We start from the raw sequence: 24,638 nt of genomic DNA, 5'->3' as shown, positions 1-24,638 counted from the left end.
GTGTGTATAAAACAAATGAGAATGAATGAACGAACGAACAAATGAATTAAAGTTCATAGAGGTACTGCACAATATTTTTTATCCTTTTAATCCCTTCTCCTCTTTTTAACAAAGTATATATAAATATAAATATATATAAAAATATAAATTGTATATATCTATATGTGTATAGGCTCATAAAGAGGACTAACTGGAATTAAATGTATCAGATTTGAATTGTAATCTCGATTTTATGGATCAAAGTTGTTCATTTTCCCTCTTGTAGTGAGTTCGCTAAGACACGTTTGGTGTCAGATGTTTGCTTCTTCTCAGAATTTCACCTCAGTGCTAATGGAGCTGACGAGTGCGAGAAGTCTCAGAAATCCCAGATGAATAAAGTTATAAATTTATGCACTGTGAGTGCAAGCGCCTTTAGAGATTAAAGGCATATTTTACCTTATGTGAGATGAGCGGTAGAAATAATCCTTCAGTCCTGTAGGAATGTTGGTTTTGCACTTTTTCTTGAGTATAAAGTCACTGCAGAATCTCACTCTTTTGTCCTAAAAGAGCAGGGGGGGGTGGTCTAGGGAAGTTACCGGAATGATCAGTTCCTAAGCATGGGAACATCAGGCATATACGTTATGTATGTTATGGTCATGTGACCAGTCAGAGAGCGACTGCAACAACAAGCACTTATAACGGACGACAAAACAATCAGTGTATTAAAATGAGGTGTGTGTAGCGCCCAGTATTCAATGTGATGAGCATGTATAGAGAAACCACATAGCTACATAACAAAAACGCTGGTTGATCAAGATGGCGTCCTATATAATATTCTAGATTGGAGTTACATGCTGAGGATTAGCTCAAGTCCAACATCAGGGTGTCTGTAGATGATTTCCATGACTTGGAATTTCCCATGATGCTCCAATGAATGAAAGAAGCAAATGTCCCACAAACACATCTTGGGGAACAGACTACATTTGGGGTAAAAGTGACATGGTTTACATTTGTTTGTTTTGTTTTTTTGTTTTTTGCTGAAATGTTAGAAGACAGTACTGAAAAGGATGTTGAGGTGTTTTTTCCTCCTGAATATGAAGTAGCATGAAGTCACTCTTCAGCATTACAAGATCATACAATTAGAACATACATTACAACCAATCTAACCATTGGATTTCCCGATTAGAAGACATGTGTTCAGTTCTCCAGCATGTGTAAATCGTGATGTTCCTGCACCCTTGTGTTAGAGTGTTTATGAAATAGTGCTAATCCAGCAATACTGCTGTTAACATTGAAAATCCAAGAGCTGCTCTGGAAAAAAAATGAGAAAAAGCTCTATTACAGTGATGTGGTGTGGGGAAGGGACTAAAGAAGGATCAATACAGCACTAAATGATGGCAACACTAACTCTACAGCTTTTCACTAGTGGGTGTGGCTTGTCCAGGATTCTTTTGTTTAAGTTTTGAGGAGAAACGTTCTTAGTTAGCTATACATTCTTAGCTTTGTATTCATGTCCTTAGCAGCTTAGATAAGCACAGCAAGCTAACTCTACAAGCTATGTACACTCACTAGGAGCACCGGCAACTTCTGTTATTTCCTTCTTAGCTTCTTAATGTCTCTGTACACGTCAGGACAAAACGGAACCGTGCTAGGTTTTCTTCCACATGTGTGGCAGACAGTAAACAGGAACTAACTGCAGCAGGGAACTGAAGAAACATCACACCACACGTGCTGTAGGATCGGCCCGAGGAATCGTCTGAGAGGAGTGTTTCGATTGGCTGCTTTACCAGGAGTGGCGCTCATATCTAATTTGCATAGATGATGTCACCACCGTGTATTACGTACATTTGTAGAAATCAAATAATCGCTTGTCGCTTGCTAGCGTGAACGTAGGCTGATGGAATTTTAATAGTGAAAGAAAACCCTAAATTATGCGATTTTCTGTACTTGAGTTATTTGTCTATTATTCATAAAGTGAATGTGAGGTGGGAAGTTTTTTGTTTTTTTACAGTGCAATGAAGCAGCCAGGCATCACGGAACAACGACGCAAGAATGAAGTCAATTTATATTTCTATATATCTGTATAGGAGTATAAAAGAGTCAGAGCCTTTATACCGGTACTACAGGAAGTGCTAAGCATTAAAGTCACACAAAGTCTTGTCTGTCTGTAATGAAGTGCCTCGACAGCTAATCTCTGGAACAGGAACTCTTTTGTTGTTGTTGTTGTTGTTGTTGTTACTCATGTGTAACGTTGCAAATTTTTATCACCGACTCCAAATGTGATCGATGTTTTTGTACGGAACAATGTGACGGCAAACCAGTGCTTCCAGTCTTAACTCATCTTTCAGTCTGTTGCTGGTCCATTCTATTTTTACATGCACATGTCGATACTTTGAGGCGGAAAGTTCTGCCTCTGAGCCGGGACAGACTGAGGAAGTGTGTGTGCATGACCTAAACAGATGCATGTGTGATGACCAAAATGCTAACAAAAAAAAAGAGAAGGTTTAAAACACTGGAAATAAATCGTCTTTTTTGAGACTGCGTCTTGTTTTTCCGTTGTTGTTTTGTTTAAAATGCGGAGTGTCACAGCTGTACACGCTGCTCCAGTTTAATCCGAGTCGAGTCAGTTCAACAGCTGCCCCAGGTGTATTAATGGAGGAGAATGAGATCATTAATGGGGCAGCATTCTGCTCTGCCACCAGTGGAGTGGAGAGTGTTATATAAGGATGTGACCTCATGGTCAAACTTTAATTATCTCAATCTCCCCAGTTATCAAGTCCGATGGCCACTTCTTAATTATCTCATTTACTCATTTTACCAAGTCCTGAATTATCTCAGTCTCTCCAGTTACCAGATTGTGGCTACTCATTATCCCATTCTCAACCGTTACCAAGTGAACCTCCTTAATTATCGTGTTATCTCTATCATCTCTATCGTGTTTCTAAGTTGTGGCCACTCCTTCATTATCTCATTCTCTCTAATTATCAAGTCATGGTCAGTTGAGGCCATATCTTTATTATCCTATTTACTTATATTACAAAGATGTGGGCCCTCCTTAATGATCTAATTCTCTCCTGTTCTTCTGTGATGGTCATTCCTTAATGATCTTATCCTCTCTAGTTACTAATCCAGGGCCATGCCTTAATTATATCATTAGCTGTAGTTAGAAAGTTGTGGCTACTCATTAATTATCTCATTCTCTCCAGTTACCAAGGCAGGACTATGCCTTAATTATCTTGTTTTCTCTAGTTACGAATTCATGACACTTCCTTATCTCACTCTCAAATTCCAAGCTGTAGCCGCTCTTTAATGATCTCATTCTTTCAAGTTACCAAATTGTGGTACTAAGTCATGACCTGTCCTTAATTCTCTCAGTCTTCTGCTACAAAGTCATGACCTCTCCTTAATTTTGTGTTTTTTTTTCAGGTTTCTATTTCATAACTGCACTTATGTATGTTGTCCTGTCTCATTTCTGTGCTGGGATGATGATCTGAAGTTAAACACAAGGCTTATGGGTTCAGTTCATATAAACCATGTAATTAATGAAAGTAGCTTAAAGTGACATCATCATCATCTACTCCATCCATCCATTCATTCATCCATGGGCAGCAGTAGATCTGCATGCACACTCCCCCATTGGTGATGGTTGTTGGTACAAATCCAGGACTCTAATAGTGTAGAGTCCTGGATTTGTGGTAACCCATATATTAAGGTCAAATGGTACACTATATTGCCAAAAGTTTTGGGACACCCCTCCAAATCATTGAGTTGTTTTTCAGGGGTTGGGCTCGGCCCCTTAGTTCCAGTGAAAGGAACTCTTAATGCTTCAGTTTCATACAAAGACATTTTGGACAATTTCATGCTCCCAGCATTGTGGGAACAGTTTGGGGATGACCCCTTCCTGTTCCAACATGACTGCACACCAGTGCACAAAGCAAGGTCCATAAAGACATGGATGAGTTTGGTGTGGAGGAACTTGACTGTCCTGCACAGAGTCCTGACCTCAACCCCATAGAACACCTTTGGGATGAATTAGAGTGGAGACTGTGAGCCAGACCTTCCCAAAACATTTGCTAATATAGTGTATATCTTACACACTCAGTTAAAATGAGAAAAGATTTGATATTGACCGCAAAACGTATGAGATAACTAGTGAAACGCCACCTAAAGTAAAACCTCTGACCGCAAACATTTTTATGTTTTAATATAAAGTGATTCCTGGTGCTGTTCGCTATTCCACTGAGAAATGATCAGTTGTGGGTAAAACAAAGATGATGTTTTCCAGCATGACATTGGTGTGACTTTCAACACGTTCTGCTTCAGATAAACGTATATGAGCAGAACACGTCACAATGAAACAACAACCAGAAAATAAAGATTATCCGATACATAAACACATCAGGACATAGCTGTAATAACTCTTATTTACTGTTTCAGGTGACGAGGAACAAACTTAAATATGAAAGCGAACACATCTGGCACTGTGTACAATTGGCATGAAAAGATTTAAGTAAAAGAAGAAGAAGAAGAAGAAAAAAAACACCACAAGTTAGTGATATTAGTGTGTTTGGGGCTAATCAGAGCTCCAGGAAATGAAAGACTCCCAAAAAAAAAACAAGCAGGTATTGACGCAGTCCCGGGGAGCCAGTCGCCGAGTCTGATAGTAACCACCTTAATAAAGTGCTTTCTCCAAAAATCAACACAATTACAACAAATCTGTGGAGCATCTGTAAGTACAACCATGGAGATGGAATAGAAAAGAATAATAATAATAATAATAATAATAATAATAATAAAATGAGGATAGAAGGGTAAAGTTCAGGCACAAGCTGAGAGCTTCTATCTCTCTCTCTCTCTCTCTCTCCCTCTCTCTCTCTCTCTCTCTCGGACTCTTTCACTTTTTGAAAGGCGTCAGTCGGCCGATGTTGTGCCAGAAGTTGGAGCTCTTGCGTTTGGGCTCGGCCAGCATGAAGACCTGCTGCTGCGGGAGGCTGGTGGGGAGCGTGGGGTGTTTCTGACGCAGCAAGAAGTCGTAATAGGGCCTGGTGACGGCTGAGAGAAGAGAAATACACAAGATTAGGATTCAGGAGTCTAGACTAGGGATTAATCCACGTTTCCTGCTCAGTTATAGCTCATGAAACACACACACACAAACACACATGACCATAAAAGACACCAAGTGACCTAGAAACAGAAGCTGTGTCCCATATGAAGTTCTACACACTACACACTTTCAGACTTAGATTCTAGTGTATAAATGTTAATAAAAGACTCAAATACTTTTATTTTTTTTACTAAGCGGAAGCTAGAAGCTGTTTCCCTGTTAATGTTGAATGGCATCAAACTCACGTAATGTGACGCTGCTACAGTAGCTTTAGCAATCAAATCCACTGAATTTTGTTGAAAAAAGAAATCACACAATGTTTGTGCGTTCATTTAAAAGACATTTGTAAGAAGCCTCGTCCGCTGTGTCTCGTCCACAGGAATGTCGTTGCCCATCCTGAACTTTTATTTTTACCAAGCACCAGCACCTGGTAGCCCCGCCCCTTTTTCAAAGCTGCGAGTGTTGAATGAAGTGGTGTTTTTGGTTAATAGTAACTGCATCATCTGGTACCTGAAGTACACTTCTTCATCTTGTAGTTGGAGTTTATTCATGGTGTACAGTAGTCTGCAAGTATGTTTGCAGTTTGGGACACAACTTTTCAATTAATCATTAAGTCAATTAATCAAAAATATTCCAGCGTCTGATGTTTTATTTTCAGTAAATATCAACTCAGGCATCATATATCTTCATAAGACCCTTAATAACTATATAATATGTAAAATATGTAACAAATATAGTCTAGTGACATGGAGAGCTAATGAATAATGAGATAAGAACAGACTCTGACCTTTGGGCTTGCCAGCTGGATGGCTTTTACAGGCGTTGAGCATGGCCTGTTTCTTCTGCACCTCAGTGATAGAAAAACCTGCAGCAGGAGAACAGAAGAGAGTCACATTAATGCTTGGGACACTGCAGGGCTACAAATTCTGGCTTCTGATTGGTCAGAAGGTGTTGATTTATTTTCTAACATATGCTGTGGTGCAGCTGTAGAATCACAGGTTACAGGTGAAGTGTTCAGACAGGAACTGTGTGTGTGTGTGTTTCACCTGTTTCTCGGTCATGCTGCACCTGCTCCCTCTCGTCTCCGAAGGCTCGGAGCCAGCGCTGTTTTTGTTCCGGTTTTTTAGCACACAGGAGATGAACCTCTTCTCCACCGAGCGAGCGGAGCTTCACCGCATTCTTCACGCTCACGTTCATCTCCTTGTCCTTCCCGTCCTCCACGTCCAACACCTCCATCTGGTCCATGTCCATCCTGCCCTTGTAGTACAGGATGTCCCTGCGTAGCAAATCCTGAACCAGCAGCGACAAAAAAAAACAGGAGCAGAAATTGAGAGGCAGGAAGTGTACACTTTACTCGAAACATTCTGGTTTAGCTCTAAATTATTGCTCTGCATTACGGCTATTAAACATGTAAACTAAATATTTTCTTTCCAAATGTTACATAAATCATATTTTTAAACCACAGTTATACAGTGAGGGAAAAATTTTTTGATCCCCTGCTGATTTTGTACGTTTGCCCACTGACAAAGAAATGATCAGTCTGTAATTTTAATGGTAAGTTTATCTGAACAGTGAGAGACAGAATAACAACAAAAAAATCCAGAAAAACACATTTCAGAAAAGTTCTACATTGATTTGCATTTTATTGAGTGAAATAAGTATTTGATCCCCTATCAATCAGAAAGATTTCTGGCTCCCAGGTGTCTTTTATACAGGTAAGGAGCTGAGATTACAGTAGGAGCACTCTCGGGGAGTGCTCTTAATCTCAGCTCCTTAACTGTATGAAAGACACCTGTCCACAGAAGGAAGCAATCAATCAGATTCCAAACTCTCCATCATGGTCAAGACCAAAGAGCTGTCCATGGATGTCAGGGACAAGATTGTAGACCTACACAAGGCTGGAATAAGTTACAAGACCATCGCCAAGCAGCTTGGTGAGAAGGTGACAGTTGGGGCGATTATTCCCAAATGGAAGAAACACAAAAGGACTGTCAATCTTCCTCGGTCTGGGGCTCCATGCAAGATCTCACCTCATGGTGTTTCAATGATCATGAGAACGGCGAGGAATCAGTCCAGAATTACACTGGAGGATTTTATCAGTGATCTCAAGGCAGCTGGGACCACAGTCACCAAGAAAACAATTGGTAACACACTACGCCGTGAACGACTGAAATCCAGTAGCGCCCACAGTGTCCCCCTGCTAAAGAAAGCACATGTACAGGACCATCTGAAGTTTGCCAGTGAACATCTGAATGATTCAGAGGTCATGTGGTCAAATGAGACCAAAATCCAGCTCTTTGGCATCAACTCAACTCGCTGTGTTTGGAGGAGGAGGAATGCTGCCTATGACTCCAAGAAGACCATCCCCACCGTCAAACATGGAGGTGGAAACATTATGCTTTGGGGGTGTTTTTCTGCTAAGGGGACAGGACAACCACACCGCATCAAAGGGACGATGGACGGAGCCATGTACCGTCAAATCTTGAGTGAGAACCTCCTTCCCTCAGCCAGGGCATTGAAAATGGGTCATGGATGCAAAGAGGAGTGGGCCCAAATTCCTTAAGATGTGAGATGTGTGCAAACCTGGTGGCCAGCTACAAGAAATGTCTGACGTCTGTGATTGCCAACAAGGGTTTGCCACCAAGTACTACGTCATGTTTAGCAAAGGGGTCAAATACTTATTTCACTCAATAAAATGCAAATCAATGTATAACTTTGAAATGTGTTTTTCTGGATTTTTTTGTTGTTATTCTGTCTCTCACTGTTCAGATAAACCGACCATGAAAATTACAGACTGATCATTTCTTTGTCAGTGGGCAAACGTACAAAATCAGCAGGGGATCAAATACTTTTTTCCCTCACTGTACCTACAGCATCCAGTAAAATCGAACAGAGTGAGCGGATTATTAGCTGCAGTTCACCTCTTCGCCACCAGATGTTACTAACATGCACAATGTTATAAAGCTTGGCTTTATAAACTCATATACAGTGAGGAGAAAAGATTTGTCTTCACAAACGCTAGTTTTTTGTCATTTCTGTCATTTATATTTTGTCATTTTATTACATTCTACAGCACATCCATGTTGACAGCCATATTAATGATACACTGACTGAAGATCTTAAATTGACTTAAACATGAAGACAAGAAGAAGGTTTCCTTCCAGTGGCATGTTAGTAATTTATTTTAAATTATAATCTATTAATCTACCGAAGCTAAAAATTCACCTGTGAGCTGAATAAAGAGCTTTAGATTTCGACCATTGAGGACTGAGTGTGTCTTTAAAGCTCTCACCTTTTTGCAGTAGACCATCTGGTGGTTGAAGAGGAAAAACATGCGCTGCTGGCTCTTGGCATGAGGTGGAGAGATCTTTGTGAGCTCACCAGAGTAGATAAGGTCCGAGCTCCTGCTGAGGATGTCTTCACCCTGATTCATACACACACACACAGAGTTGTTCAATTCTGGATTCTGATTGGCCGTCCATTGGTGTGTTTTAAGAGGAACTTGAGGACATGCTGGATTACGAGTGAACAGTTAACATGTAACTCTGCTTGTCATCATTTTATTTGTTACATTAAGAATAATATATATACGAGTTAATGCTAATTTATAAATGTCCTTCTGCCATTTGTCGTGGCTAATCTAGTTCAGAGTCTTCGGTAGAATTTCAGCATCAGGGTCGAGATTTTACCTCGTCAATTTCTCATACTTTTATGTGACAGCATTACGTAATGTTGCCATGACAACCAAACCGTGATTTTCTTCATTACTGCTAAGTTTAGCATGCAGGTTTCCACGGTGAAAATTTCCCAAGTTAATGGATCTCACTTTATTTATTCATTTATTCACCCACTGATCTGGTTCTTAGCCCTGCCCCCAAATCCATTTTTACAAAGAAGTACTGAGAAAGTTTCTGTTTGATAATACAAATTTCATGCAAATGAGATTTTAATATAACGACTAATTAATGAGTGCTCTCTCACCTCCCAGTCCTCGATGGAGCTCTGCCACTGAGCGATCTTATCCACGTTCTCCAGACGCCGCTTTCTCTCGTTAATCAGCCTGGCCACGTTCTTCATCCCATTTAAAGCTGCCTCCACGTCTTTGTAGTCCCTAGGAAAAGATGCTGCTTATTAAAACCAATTTTCCAGTTCATTGAGAGAAACATGTGTGTCTAATGTGCTTGTGCTGACAGATGAAGAAGACTCTGATATCTGCTGCATACCTGTGCTGGGGGTTGGTGTACTTCAGTAACTCGGCCAGCTGAAGTGGGTACTTGCAGATCTTCTGGACGGGAGTGAGGAGGAAACCGTCCAGAGAAATGTCGATCATCTTCTGCAGCAGACGGCAGGCTTCAAAGAAGAACACGTACTTGTTGAGCTTCATGAGCTTGGAGAGCTGGACGCAGGCGTTCGGATGGTTGTTACAGTACTCCGAGTAGATCTGGAAATCTGTTTGCTGAAATCCACAAAGACAAGATGATAATGACCATGGAGGTTGATGAGATCAAAGGATGGTGAGTGACGTCAAAGATTTAATAACATCCATGATTAACTGGATCCAATAAATCCACATGATCAGTAAGACTCCATCGCTGATCAAGAACATCAATGGTAACATGGTAACTGCCCAAGGAGCGAGGAAGACACCATCATCAGAGGCCACAAAGATACAGTTTCATTACTGATTAATGACCTCATAGGTGAGATGCCATCTCAAGAACATCAAAATGAAGATGCATCATTGATCTAAACATTGAGAACATCACTCACAGGTCATGTCATCACAGATCAACATCAAAAGGTAAGACCCCATTACTTTTAATAAGCAAGGAAATTTAACATCAAAAACAAGATAATGTCAGTGATTCATCAGATCACAGCAAATATGGACACTAAAGACTTTTTGCTTGTGGCAAAAATGATGTTTTGCTCTGGTTGCTATGGTGATGTTGGTAACATCTTGAAGGTCCTACTGCAGATAGTGACACATAAAACAGGCTTGTTCAGTCTCAACTGATTTTGGTTATCAGATGATTCTTACACGGATTGCGACACTAAGCTTCATGCGATTAAAGCAAACTGCGGCGCCAGGAAGCATTTCATTCAAATACAAATAATTAAAAAAACGTACATGCTCTAAAAAGCAAGAGCCAATTTCGCTGAGATGAGGCTCGTCCTTGTTGAACCTCTTCTCTAGACATTTCAGGAACTTCTTCTGGAACCGATAGATATCCTCAATGTTTCCAAAGATGGTGCACAGCTGCTCCTCTGTAAACATGTCCATGCGCTTCCGGCACTGTTTGATGTAACCCTACAAGGAGAACATAGGGTCAAAATAGAGGTCATTAAGTTGGATCACTGGGGACAGATGAGTTCAGGAAAGTGCATGAGAACAGGCCAAGATTAAAAAAAAAAGACTTTAAGCTGGACGGGGCATCATATAAACAAGAATCAATGGCAGTCACTAGACCTCTTAAACCCTTAACAGTGAGCAGTTTTGGGAAAGCCAATCCTCTCAAACTAGCATAGAATAGCCTATATAACAATATACACTATATTGCCAAAGGTTTTGGGACACCTCTCCAAATCATTGAGTTCAGGTGTTGTTTTTCAGGGGTTGGACTCGTCCCCTTAGTTCCAGTGAAAGGAACTCTTAATGTTTCAGCTTCATACCAAGACATTTTAGACAAATTCATGCTCCCAGCATTGTGGGAACAGTTTGGGGATGACCCCTTCCTGTTCCAACATGACTGTACACCAGTGACCAAAGCAAGGTCCATAAAGACATGGATGAGTGAGTTTGGTGTGGAGGAACTTGACTGGCCTGCACAGCGCCTGACCTCACAACTGTCCTTCTAGAGGAATGGTCAAAAATTCCCATAAACCCACTCCTAAACCTTGTGGAAAGCCTTCCCAGAAGAGTTGTTATAGCTGCAAAAGGTGGGACAGCTCCATATTACATTCATGTGCATGTAAAGACAGGTGTCCCAGTTTTGGCCTGGCTCACAGTCTCCGCTATAATTCATCCTGAAGGTGTTCTATGGGGTTGAGTTCAGGACTCTGTGCAGGCCAGTCAAGTTCCTCCACACCAAACTCGCTCATCCATGTCTTTATGGACAGGTTGCATGTTTCCCCATGGCATAGTACAAATCCAATAAAAATGCTACAGTAATTCTCGAGCCCTTGATGAGCTGAACTAGGTGTGTTGGTATTTGGAGCATTGCCATATAGCACAACAACCGATATGGTGTTGTTGCTGAGGGCTAACATGTCTTCCCATCATTTCAAATCTAGGTAGCATCATGCTGAGATAACTCATCCATCCCATATACCCAAGAGGGTTCAAAAGGGATTTAAACTCACCAACGGCTAATGGCCAGTTTGCTTGATGCCAATCTGTTTAAAAGCCTTAAAGCAAAAGTTTTAACCTTCAGTTGCTCAGTTTCAAATTCTTCAAGAAAAGCTCCATCTCGCAGCATGAATTACTCTTTAGTTTTTCTGTCTGAGAGATCCATAAGAACTCATCAACAGAAGATTTTCCTTCTAAAGAAGCTTCCATGACCTAACCCTCATGGAGAAGTTACAGTACAAGCCATTAACTACCATTAAATGCTTTTTCCTAAGCACAAGCTGATTTTCCCCAGCATGCTGAACAAATTCCTGGTTTTATTCACTGATCTGACCTCACAGATGTCCTTCAGGTGTTTGATGTAATCCCGTTCTGTGCTCATGATCTCATTGATGACGTTGGTCCTCATCTGCTCTTTGCAGGGCAGGCCAGGTCCGAGGAGCAGCCCAACGCCTGAGCTCTGCTCCTCATGAGCCTTCTCCAGCTGTGCCAGGTAATCCTCCATCGGCTCATCCTGGTTCACACGCAACTGAAAGAAGACAGAAGCAGTGGTCAAGCAGGGTCAAGCAGAGCTGGACAAAAAAGCCTGTTAGGGTTTTCAGTAAAAGCTCTCATTTAATTCCTGTCTTCAAGACTAAGTAGATATGTGGCTCTTGGAATAGGCTGATGTAGTTAAGTTTAATTTTTGTTGTTCAGGATGGTTCTCATTACAGAGCCTTATAATATACATATATTTAACAAATACTAGAAACTAGTAAAGAAACCAAATAGTAACTGATCAGTTCCACTGATAGTTACACTTTAAAACATATAATTTGGTTCCTCACTCTGACAAAGCTGGCTGGAAACCAGCCCTCACTGTCCAGGATGCGTCCCCACCACCACTCCTTGTTCGTTGCGTCCACTACTTCAATGACGTCTCCAGCCTTGAAGCCGAGTTCCTGATCGTCCATGGTGACATGATCCCATAATGCTTCAGCATACACCACGCTGCCATCACTGATCAGCTGCACAGGAGAGAAACTTGCATTTAATGAGTTCATAAGACGGAACATATAAACATGTCATAAACACTTCAGTTCAGTTCCTCTTGAGTGATGCTAGAACCTCTCCACTGTGAAGAACATTCAAATTAAATTGTTAGGAAACTGAAACATCACAGGTTAGAGTAATGAAACAGACTTGCTCTTCCCACCCCAGAGCTATTTAGAGGACCAGTGGGATTAGTTTGCTGTGGCAGGACATCATCTGTGTATGTATACTCATGGTACAGTGGCCATGTTACTGTATCTCTTCTGCAAAGCAAGATAGAAATAGAACTACTGGAGATCATCAATCCATCATTAAAGAGAGGGCTTTGTTGCTAAGCAACATGCCTGCATAATTTTTCCTGTCCATGATTTTTAGTTGCATATCTTCACTTTCTGCCAATGATGTGGGAAAATACTGTACGCACTCCTGAATATGTAGAATTCAAACTGCTCTCATAGCACCAAATCAACCTCCTGCCTGAATCCCTAACACCATTGTAAAGACCTTTCTAAGATGTTATCAACCCCACTGACGTATAGAAGCTAATCCTTTAGGATCACATGAATATTAGCAAAGGAGGAGGTAAAGAAGCTTTACATTCCTCACAAAAAATCATTGTCATCTTATACAGCTTCTTTATCTAAACATATTTACCACAGGACTCGCTGCGTTCAAATCCAGACAAGACAATGTGGTCAAGGTTAAATCCAGATCAAGACTGAAAATCCTTTACTTTACTTCAGCTAGCTGGCTCCATTAGTGCATTGTTCCAAAGCTGTTTTATAGAAACATTAGCTTAATTCATGTCAAAGTGAGTGCAATATGAAAAAAAACCCAACAAAATCTTCTGAAGGATATTCAGCGAGCTCAGCCTCCAAGACTCATCCAAGTAAAATGCCAATAAATCCAAAACAAATCAACAAACTCAATAAGAAGCCTGAGGATAAGGACGTGGTTAAGGCTAGTGGTCAGATGATTATGAGTTTGAGGCCCAGGTCCACCAAGCTGTCCCTGCTGGGCCCCTAAGCAAGGCCCTTTAACCCTCAACTTCTCAGTTGTATAAAATTTAAGAAGTCAGATAAGAGCATCTGCCAAATGCCGTAAATCTCGACAGTCTCGAGACTGTCTTAAAGTCATGTCCTACAGCCCTACATCAGCGTCCCCATCCTTTATGTTGTTATTACACCAAATGGAAACGTAATGTTCATTTCTAAAAAAGGCCACAGGTGGCTGTCTATCACTTACACATACATTTCTGGCATTCGGCAGACACCCTTATACAGAGTGACTTACAGTTTACAGTCGCTCTAATCACGGCCAAGATGTTGGAAGGATGGCTCTGACAGTACGGCCATGTCATGCACAGCGACGAAAATCGGTAACATGGACTGCCATGCGTCTGGAGACTGACAGCCGGAAAAAACGATGGATGGACAGGATTGTCGAAATATGCGGCACATGAACGCCACCCCAGAAGACACCTTGGAACGTGCCAGATGGAGAGGGGCATGCTGACATGAAGAAGAATAAGATAGTCCAGGCCTAATCCTCCCCACACATAGCACTGAAACATCCTAGCTAATAGTTTCTCCTCATAATCTATTCAGGAAACACCTGAGAAAAAGAATTACCAAGAATTTACCAAAGGAAGAAGAACAGTGGAGTCGACCACAACTGCGTTGAATTCCAGAGTGTTTCACAAATTCATCATTTTCACAAACTACTTCCTGTTTGAACCTAATTGCTGAATTTAAAATCTAGCATGTTGAGCAGGTTGTGGAGCAATTCTAGTCTACCTAGATTAGCAGATGAGTAAATTAGTATCAAGGAAGTCATTAAAAATGCAGCACCACAGTTTAGGTCTCAGAAGGTTGCAGCATCATTACTGCAGCTAAACACTCAACTGCTCAATACCTTTACTCCTTTAACAAATATACATCTTTTGATCAATATTTATCATGATAGCTGAACAGATAACTGCCCAGTTCAGTTCCTCAGATGACCCCATGCGATTGGGATCTACTCATCTGATCCATGACGTCAGAAACCAGCTCAACCTCACCGCCCTCATTTATCAAGCTCAGCGCTGTGCAGAGAAATAAAAGATAAATTAGGCGTGATGATGACGCATTCAGAGCATGAGAAACATCCGGCCCGGTGGAGCTACAGCAGTATGGATGTGGTTGATGGTGGTGTTTAAGTGCTTTTAGAAGATGTGTAGAGGAACCACTTTGACAGGTGAGCCATACTGCACTGTACATTGCAACACTATACGTCAAATTTAATCTCACTAATCAGTTTATCCGTTTACCAGATGCGTTTATCGACTGAGGAGGAATGTAATCTGAGCTTGAAGCTGAGGAATCGAAGCTCAAGAGACATTTGATTCTTCTGTCAAATAGAAATGTAGACTATAAGACTAGCGGCAGAAGAAGTGGCTTTCTGCTAATTATGAGATTCAAACTCAACCTATCAGCTACAGGCTTTATTTATCAAAGTGATACACACATTTAAGTGTTAACACCTCTTTTTACAAAATTTATAAAAACTTATTTAGGTTAATAATAGGTTAATTGTATTTTAGGTTCTACTCAACTGATAATCTTCAAAACGTACGATTGTTGATGAGTTCCTGTAATTTTACAAACGGATTACATTACTGAGTTTATTTATTTCCATAATTAACCCATAAATGAACACAAATAACACTAGTTCAATTAGGACAAAAGTAACGATGAGGCTTCAGTGTGTACTTGTTAGCCAACGCACTGCAGTGGCTGAGCTGCATTACTGGAAGATACAGCAAAGTTACAATGTGCCCTCTCACGATTTTGTGGCTTTACCTTTTATGGCATGGGGGTGTGGTTAAATCAGCTAAACATGATTGGTCCTTTAGGGATTGTTAGCTGAAGTACTCAATAATCATTACACCATTAGCATGTTACCCAGGGTATACTTGTCATTTTAAGTTTGTCAATGATTTGTAGATGATTAGACCTGATCACCATGATCCAGAGATGTTTTCTATTTCTTTTAGTGTTCACAGTATTCCAGTATGATCAGCTTTCTGTCAATCTCAGGACTAGCATAGCTTCCAGGATCGCTGACATCAGCCAAACCTAGGCTAACAGCTTAGCCATGCTGCTTTTACTGAGCCAGCAATAACGCAGCGTACCATCAGGAGTCCAACTTCCAATATCCAGTTTGTGTGTTTTGTCTTTTTTGATGAATCTCTATTATCTCTGTGATGTCACTGTGTCCTTTCCGTTGCCTGAATGTAATTTTATAGCATTTATAACCAGTTTCCAGTATCATGGCTCTCTGGAGCCCACAGTATGTAGAGAATTTTCACAGAAAACTTACTGAAATTTGATTCTTGATTCTGATCTGTTGATTAAACAGTAAAAAGTTACAAAAATGTACCCAAAATTAACCCAAAATATCCCCAAAATATCACTTGTATCTGATGAATAACAGATTCTCATTCTGAAAAAAGGATGAAGTGTTTATCATATTGTAGTAGTAGTAGTAGTAGTAGTAATAAGGATGAGAATAATTTAATTGCTCAGTTAATTAAACAACAATTAATCAACATTATAAAGTAGCTACTTTTGGAAATCCTTTTTTATCTCTGGAAATATTTACTACTCATTATTCATTATTTTATTTTGACTATAATATATATATATATTTAACATTTATACAATTTATTTAATCGTAATAAATAGATACAATGGGATTTTATTTTACAAAGGTACAAGAGCAAGAATCGTGTTTTTAATATTAAAGCTAAAAGATTTTTACTGTCATGAAGCTCAGCAACTGTATTTTTGTGTGAAAACAGATTAAATATCGAGCATAATAATCATGATTTATTGTTTTAGTTGAGATCCGGTGGCCTTATTTTAAAACAAATAAATAAATTAAAAATAAATTAATTAATTAATTAAATTGATAAAAGTATCAATTCAACCATAGGATATTATTTTAATGTAAAAATAAAAATTACAAGCTCTCTGCAGTACTGCAGATGTTAAGCTGTGACATAAATAAATAAATAATTAAATAAATAAATAAATAAATAGAGGTTGCTTTAAGAGAATTTAAGAGTTGTACAAATCGTTTGGCTTTACCTGGCTTTTTGTGCTGCAATCGTACCAGAAGCCCATCAGTAAAAGAGCTGCCCCCCCCCACCCCTCACTCCTCTCTCCTCCGCTGAAAATCGTTCTCTCTTTACTGGAAGGCGAGCAGGAACACAAGCACCACGTTGACAACGATGAGGAACATCATGATGAGAAAGACGACCACACGCTGCGTCTCGGGCTCCATGTTGCAGCGGAGGAGTGTGTGGAGGAGGCCGGGCCGCGGCCTCACGCTCCTCACCCAGCTACGAGCCATGCGCACCCCCACTATCTATACAAACCCCAGTCCTTAGATCCTCGCCTTTTTCTTCTTTTCTTCTTTCTTCTCTTCCAGCAGAGATGTCAGGAGAATCCAAATCTCACCAGTAAGATGTCATCGATTTTGCTGTTCATGTTTTATATCTCAGGCCTGAGTTTCCCTGCGTCTCTCTCTCTCTCTCTCTCTCTCTCTCTCTCTCTGTTCCTCACACACAGGCTATGGGATGATGGTGTTTCTCCTCCATGGTTGTGTTTTCTCCTGTAAATAAACACACACACTGATCACGGAGCTTGACTCTGCCTGGAGCTACGCCGGAACGCTCATCCATCGCACTCGCAGCATCGCTCTCTTCTCACACAGCTTTTTTTTCCCTCTCCCCTTCCTACTGCGAATGACCAATCAGAGAACCCGGTTCTTCATCGTATCCTGGAAACCAGAATGGTTGAGGCAGCTCTTAGCAACCGCCGAGAAGGGCAGAGGAGGGGGAGCCAAGAATATGGAGCTGACTGCTTATTAGACAGATCATCTGTCTGTCTCTCTCTCTCTCTCACACACACACACACACACACACACACACACACACACTCTCTCTCTCTCTGTTGTTCTCCCTCACTCTTGCAAGACTGAATATCACATGAAAGCTTTCTAGAGTTGTTCATTAAAATACAATTAACAAGGTACCTAGATAACACACACACACACACACACACACTGGTGTTCTTCAGCACTGTGTTTGGAGGCTCAGGTGTTTTTTTCAGTTCAGCAGACACATTTACAGGAAATCAGACAGAATAAATCCTCATCCATCCTCTTCAAATCACAGCTCACAGATTATATAACACAACGGATGGGCGCTTGTCTATTTCAAGGCATCTCACACACACACACACACACACATAGAGTTACCCTTAGCAGTTCACATCTACATTTTTAGAAGGTTTGGAGAAAACTGGAGAGTCTTTGGGAAAACTTGTCATAAACCTGATTCAGGTTTATGTTTACAGTCTGTTATGTTACAGATGTTATGTTACACTGTGAATATGTTTCATTTCTTCATGGTACAGTGGGTACTTTATAGAACATACCAGATCAACCCCCTTCCCTTCTGTCCATTTCTCTGGATCTACATAAGCCAGGACTTTCTGCTGTGTGGTTAAACCAGCAGGTGGTGGAGATTTTCCAAAGATGTACTCATGTTGGTGAAAACAGAAGAAGAAGAAGCCTTTATTATCACCACACATACATTACAGCACTGTGGAATTCTTTTCTTCGCATATCCCAGCTGAGGAAGTTGGGGTCAGAGCACAGGGGCAGCTATGATACAGCACCCTTGGAGCAGAGAGGGTTAAGGAACTTACTCAATTGCCCAACAGTGGAGCTTGGCAGTGCTGGGGCTTGAACCCCAACCAACAACCCAGAGCCTTAACCACTTAAGCTAGCACTGCCCTGTATATACGCTAAGTGCACAAATAAACATCCAATTTTCAGTCCAATCTTCTGTATTTGCAGGATTTCTTGGTGCCGTGACCCGGATGCCACATTCACACCTACACTAATAACACCAAGAAAAACCTTGGTTTCCTTTCGGCTACTTTCTTTGTAAGACTGGAGTCATTTTGCTCTAAGGGACCGAGAGAAGACAAAAAATTGCTATTGTAGCCGTGATAAAGCATACTGTTGGTAATACCATACATGGTAATCCCAAAATCAGTGCTTGACTACGTTACCCATCAGCCTCATGCTTGTCACATGACCATGTCACATGTCACTCTGAGCACTCACACCTCTAATCAGCACTCCAATTTAATCCTGCTTGTGTGTTTCATCGCTGTTCCACTGTTTTGCTTTGTTCACCCTCTCTGCTTTATATCCAGAGCTTTTTATTTTATTTATGATTCCTATTTCCCAGTTTTGTTTGTTAGTGTTCTTCTCCAATAAAATCCACACTTGTATCTGCTGCCTTTACTTAATCATGACAACTGTGAACAGGAAATCAGAACACAAGCTACAGAGCTAGAGATTTGAACCAATAAACAAAACCAGGTCTTGAGAAATTTTAAATAAAAAATGCCTTCAGGATTCAGGATCCATGCTTGACTTTAGGTTCTTGTGATTAAGTGCATAAGAGAATCCTCATCATATTTCATATAATACATCCATCTGCACATTACATACATATAAATACAGCCTCTTACACACATTTCTGTATCATCAGCTCAACAGGTCTGATACAGCCAGTAACCACGGCTACAGCTCCTCCGTGAGAAACAGAACCTTCTCTTCAGCTCTGTTCAAAGTTCTTTTAATTATTCTTTCACCAGCTGGTCTCCTAATTCACACAACAAAAAGCAGGAGATGCCTCTGGCCAACATGAACTGGCAGTTCTGCATCACTGAGATACACACACACACACACACACACACACACATTGGACTGACTTGGCAGCCTGTCTTCCTCCGTCTGTTATCTGTAGGTATGAAGCTGGTGTGCTGAGGTATCACACTGGGCTCAGACTGCACCAGTGCCATCAAATTATCTCCTGCATTAAACACCTTATATTTTTACCTTTCATTGCTTTAGCTGTCTTCTCCTGTCTGCATTCAAACACAAACTGGGTGTGGTCTAAACCAAAAGGTTTTTTTTTTTTCTTTAATTAATAAATATTCTACTCTAACAGGGGGCATGTTTGCCTTCACACCTCCATGGTTTGATTCATGTCTCCGCCCTGTGTGTGTGTGTGTGTGTGTGTGATTATTCTATTTCCCATAATATAAATAAGCCAGTAGACTCATTTACCCACATGAATCGTAATACCTCCAACTTTCATCCCAACAGTGTTAATGTTGCTATAGGAACAAGTCTGCGTTAATATTTGTCCATGTCTAGTAACGGCGTCTCTCACCTCATTTATAGCCAGCTGCTCTCCTGCTCCTCCCGGATGAGGGAAGCGATGTCCTGAATTGCGGAGCTCCTCATAAAGATCTTCTTCACTGCCAGCTTCGTCTCCTACACCCAGCTTCTCTGGAGCTCCGTCAGGAAGGATCACTGCTGAGGGACAGGAAGAGGAAGAGAGAACAGGTAACTAGCCTGTCAGGTGAGCTAATGCTAGCTTGCTGGATAACAACTGGGATAAACAGTATGTTATTATTGATATGGTGAAGCTTTCAACATAAGGAGATGTTTATTGAACATGTTTGGAAGGAGTCTCCAGTTTCAGCACTTTGTACCCAGAGTTTAAGCTGTAACTTTCATTTTTCGGACATCTTCAGCTGCTTTACAGAGTGTTTACAGCTTCTGTAACGTAACTAACAACAGGAACTAAGATGCTGTGTAACAAGATATCTCAGGATATAAAGTAAACACCACACACACACACACACACACACACAGTCTCTTCAGCACTCACTCTCACCGGTCCTGTCACCCATATCTACCTGCTTCTTGTCTATAGATAACCTTCTCATTTTGTCCAATCACAATCACTTTCTCGGTGCATCAGATTTCATGTGTATGAGATGACAAATCACCGTGGAAACGCAGCATGAGCTAACACGCGACAAACACATGGTGATGAGAGGAATTGACTAAACATTTTATCATTAACCTGAGCATGTCTAACTTTGTTTATATGTGGAGGGATGGATGGATGGAATAAACCAATAGATGAATGGATGGGTGGACAGAGGGAATAAAGGGATGGATGGATGGATGGATGGATGGATAAACAGAGGGCATGAAAGTCTGGATAGATTATTATTATTATTATTATTATTATTATTATTATTATTATTATTATTATTATTATCATTAGTGATAATCCCAAAAGCCTGATTTAGATTATGTTAGTTTACTCTGTGTGTGTGTGTATATATGTGTGTGTGTGTGTGTGTGTGTGTCCAGCAGGAGGCGCTGCAGCTTGCTCTGTGACTCTGTACTGGCTGGCACACTTTTACTGGAGGTAATAAACCTACACACACACCATCCATCTTGGCTGTCATCTGTTCATCCGTTCATCCATTCATGCTTCACACTGAACTAATTCCTCTGATTATCTCACCGTCTTTCTCTCACCTCTCTCTATCTCTCTCCCTCTCTGTCTCTCACTCTTCACCTCTCTCTCCCTCTCTCTCTCTCTCTCTCCCTCTCTGTCTCTCACTCTTCACCTCTCTCTCCCTCTCTCTCTCTCTCTCTCTCTGTCTCTCTATCTCTCTCCCTCTCTGTCTCTCACTCTTCACCTCTCTCTCCCTCTCTCTCTCTCTCTCTCTCTCTCTGTCTCTCTATCTCTCTCCCTCTCTGTCTCTCACTCTTCACCTCTCTCTCCCTCTCTCTCTCTCTCTCTCTCTCTCTGTCTCTCTATCTCTCTCCCTCTCTGTCTCTCACTCTTCACCTCTCTCTCCCTCTCTCTCTCTCTCTCTCTCTCTGTCTCTCTATCTCTCTCCCTCTCTGTCTCTCACTCTTCACCTCTCTCTCCCTCTCTCTCTCTCTCTCTCTCTCTCTGTCTCTCTATCTCTCTCCCTCTCTGTCTCTCACTCTTCACCTCTCTCTCTCTCTCTCTCTCTCTCTCTCATGTCCACTGTCTCAGCAACAGCAGTCACCTCAGTAATCAGTAATAAACTACAACCTCGAATATATCTTACTGATAAAGCCGACGCCTTTCAGAGCTCTGATTTGGAGCTCTGTGAAGAAGGTCGTGTCAGAATTAAAATGGACCCAAGGGCAATCAGAGACAGGGAGGAAGAGGAAGGAGGAGGTAGGAGAAGGACAGAGGTCATGGCTTTTATTTGCGGTGATTGGCACATGAAAGATTCTCAGGAGATGAGAGAGAAAGAAAGGGCAGAAAAGAGCGAGAGTCTCCTTTAACCCCAGAGAATCCTCTCACAGGGAGATCATCATTCCTCATGTCACTCATGCTAGAGATGAACATCTAGAGCTTACAGGAGGTGATAAACCTTCAGGATAATACTCCTAATCATATGATAAGCAAGAAATTATATTTTTATCCAGTTATAGTTACATTAATGTTGCTTTCACTGGAGACTCCTTCCATTTATTCATTTCCTTCCATAATCAGAAATATCAGTCACTGTTCTTTACAACCTCATGAAGTGTCACACACACACACACACACACACACGATTTATACTCCAATCCCTGCACACACTCCCTTGATATTTCCCCTCCATCCCCCTCTCTCGTCTTTCTCCCATCTCGTCTTTCACTCCTCTCGTCCTTTTCCATGTGCGTCTCACTCTCTTAGGCTCCTGCGTTCTCTCCCACGGTCACTCTGTCCACTTGGGAGAACTCGGTCACCCGGGTCAGTGACCTCTCTATAATCCCTCAATATTGGATAAGCGTCAGTGCTGAAGACCCGAACAAAAAATGTACTGCATGCTGATGTTCAAAAACCATCAAGAAGTTCATTTAGAGTCAGTCAAGGTGGAGGCAAGAAGAAGTGGGTGCAGTCAACTACAAGGGGCGTGGCTACACGTGTGACAAGTTCTTCTTATTTTTACGTTATATAACTAGCTATATTGCTATATAATAGCATGTTATAATGACAACACGGATCCATCAGGACCTAGGTATTATAGTCAAAAATATATGATAACTATCTAGCATGCTAACTAACTAACAGTGCTAGCTCATTTCGTATTGCTTATACCTGTGATGTAGTAATGTCACTACCATGAACGTACTTTAATGGTTAGCTAGCAATCTAGCTAGCATGCTAACCAGCTAAGACTATCAAGAACTTTCCACATTTCCTTTTTTTCTTATCCATAATGTAATCATGTTCAATTTAAACCAGATACTGGAAAGTTCTATAGGCATTGCTCAAACACGTAGTACTGCATGCTAATGCTAATCATAATTCTGATCAGGTCATTACGGCTGATTTGGGTAAAGCACTCACGCATTATCATTATATTACAGTTGAGGTGGAAAAAATAAAACATCAGAGCAGCGTGAGTGCATTAATAAACATCACACACACACAGACACACACACACACACAGAGAATACACTCATGAAGGAGGCTAACACTACAGGAAACAGGAGCAGCTGAGTTTTAGCCTACTTTCATTTTCAGACCTCTTTTTTATCTGAGGTGAGGACAGTCGGAGTGGACGAGCATGTCAGGACCAATGAGAGGTGACACAATGGAACTTGGCACGATGCCAGGACAGGGCTGAGGGGTGGGACAAGCGTGAAAGGCATTTGCAGCACTGATATAACTTAATACACACAAACACATACACACATACAAATACATACACACACACACACACACATACAGTGAGGGAAAAAATGATTTGATCCCCTGCTGATTTTGTACGTTTGCCCACTGACAAAGAAATGATCAGTCTGTAATTTTAATGGTAGGTTTATCTGAACAGTGAGAGACAGAATAACAACAAAAAAATCCAGAAAAACACATTTCAGAAAAGTTCTACATTGATCTGTATTTTATTGAGTGAAATAAGTATTTGATCCCTTTGCAAAACATGACTTAGTACTTGGTGGCAAACCCTTGTTGGCAATCACAGACGTCAGACAGTTCTTGTAGTTGGCCACCAGGTTTGCACACATCTCACATCTCAAGGAATTCGGGCCCACTCCTCTTTGCAGATCCTCTCCAAGTCATTAAGGTTTTGTGGCTGACCCTTCAGCTCCCTCCACAGATTTTCTATGGGATTAAGGTCTGGAGACTGGCTAGGCCACTACAGGACCTTAATGTGCTTCTTTTTGAACCACTCCTTTGTTGCCTTGGCCGTGTGTTTTGGGTCATTGTCAGGCTGGAATATCCATCCACGACCCATTTTCAATGCCCTGGCTGAGGGAAGGAGGTTCTCACTCAAGATTTAACGGTACATGGCCCCGTCCATCGTCCCTTTGATGCGGTGCGGTTGTCCTGTCACCTGGGGATGGTGTACTTGGGGTCAGAGGCTGCATTCCTCCTCCTCCAAACACAGCGAGTTGAGTTGATGCCAAAGAGCTGGATTTTGGTCTCATTTGACCACAAAACTTTCACCCAGTTCTCCTCTGAATCATTCAGATGTTCACTGGCAAACTTCAGATGGTCCTGTACATGTGCTTTCTTCAGTCTTTCATGGCGTAGTGTGTTACCAATTCTTGGTGACTATGGTCCCAGCTGCCTTGAGATCACTGATAAAATCCTCCAGTGTAATTCTGGGCTGATTCCTCGCCGTTCTCATGATCATTGAAACTCCATGAGGTGAGATCTTGCATGGAGCCCCAGACCGAGGAAGATTGACAGTCCTTTTGTGTTTCTTCCATTTGGGAATAATCGCACCAACTGTTGTCACCTTCTCACCAAGCTGCTTGGCGATGGTCTTGTAACTCATTCCAGCCTTGTGTAGGTCTACAATCTTGTCCCTGACATCCATGGACAGCTCTTTGGTCTTGACCATGATGGAGAGTTTGGAATCTGATTGATTGCTTCCTTCTGTGGACAGGTGTCTTTCATACAGTTAAGGAGCTGAGATTAAGAGCACTCCCCGAGAGTGCTCCTACTGTAATCTCAGCTCCTTACCTGTATAAAAGACACCTGGGAGCCAGAAATCTTTCTGATTGATAGGGGATCAAATACTTATTTCACTCATTAAAATGCAAATCAATGTAGAACTTTTCTGAAATGTGTTTTTCTGGATTTTTTTGTTGTTATTCTGTCTCTCACTGTTCAGATAAACCTACCATTAAAATTATAGACTGATCATTTCTTTGTCAGTGGGCAAACGTACAAAATCAGCA

The 24,638-nt window shown here is 41.2% G+C and overlaps 1 protein-coding gene across 10 annotated transcripts in view; it reads right to left on the bottom strand.

Moving 5' to 3' along the window:
- Positions 1-4,166: 4,166 nt before the first annotated feature.
- Positions 4,167-24,638, bottom strand: part of arhgef4 (Rho guanine nucleotide exchange factor (GEF) 4) — a 120,948-nt gene continuing 100,476 nt past the window's right edge. For 7 of the 10 annotated variants that reach the window (XM_058388499.1, XM_058388544.1, XM_058388515.1 and 4 more), the window contains 10 exons: positions 19,768-19,913; positions 12,260-12,439; positions 11,767-11,961; positions 10,215-10,394; positions 9,307-9,539; positions 9,065-9,194; positions 8,376-8,507; positions 6,130-6,373; positions 5,871-5,948; positions 4,167-5,031 (listed from right to left, as the gene is read on the bottom strand). In XM_058388499.1, coding sequence (XP_058244482.1) covers positions 4,874-5,031; positions 5,871-5,948; positions 6,130-6,373; positions 8,376-8,507; positions 9,065-9,194; positions 9,307-9,539; positions 10,215-10,394; positions 11,767-11,961; positions 12,260-12,439; positions 19,768-19,913 — 1,676 coding nt within the window. In that variant the 3' untranslated portion in view covers positions 4,167-4,873. Of the gene's footprint in view, positions 5,032-5,870; positions 5,949-6,129; positions 6,374-8,375; positions 8,508-9,064; positions 9,195-9,306; positions 9,540-10,214; positions 10,395-11,766; positions 11,962-12,259; positions 12,440-16,597; positions 17,226-19,767; positions 19,914-24,638 lie in introns of those variants that run through there. The other 3 variants (XM_058388508.1, XM_058388554.1, XM_058388580.1) reach the window with 2 other exon arrangements.

The sequence above is a fragment of the Hemibagrus wyckioides genome, linkage group LG01 (assembly GCF_019097595.1).
Source record: "Hemibagrus wyckioides isolate EC202008001 linkage group LG01, SWU_Hwy_1.0, whole genome shotgun sequence".
NCBI classification, from domain to species: domain Eukaryota; kingdom Metazoa; phylum Chordata; class Actinopteri; order Siluriformes; family Bagridae; genus Hemibagrus; species Hemibagrus wyckioides.
This window is presented reverse-complemented; position numbering and strand designations above follow the sequence as displayed.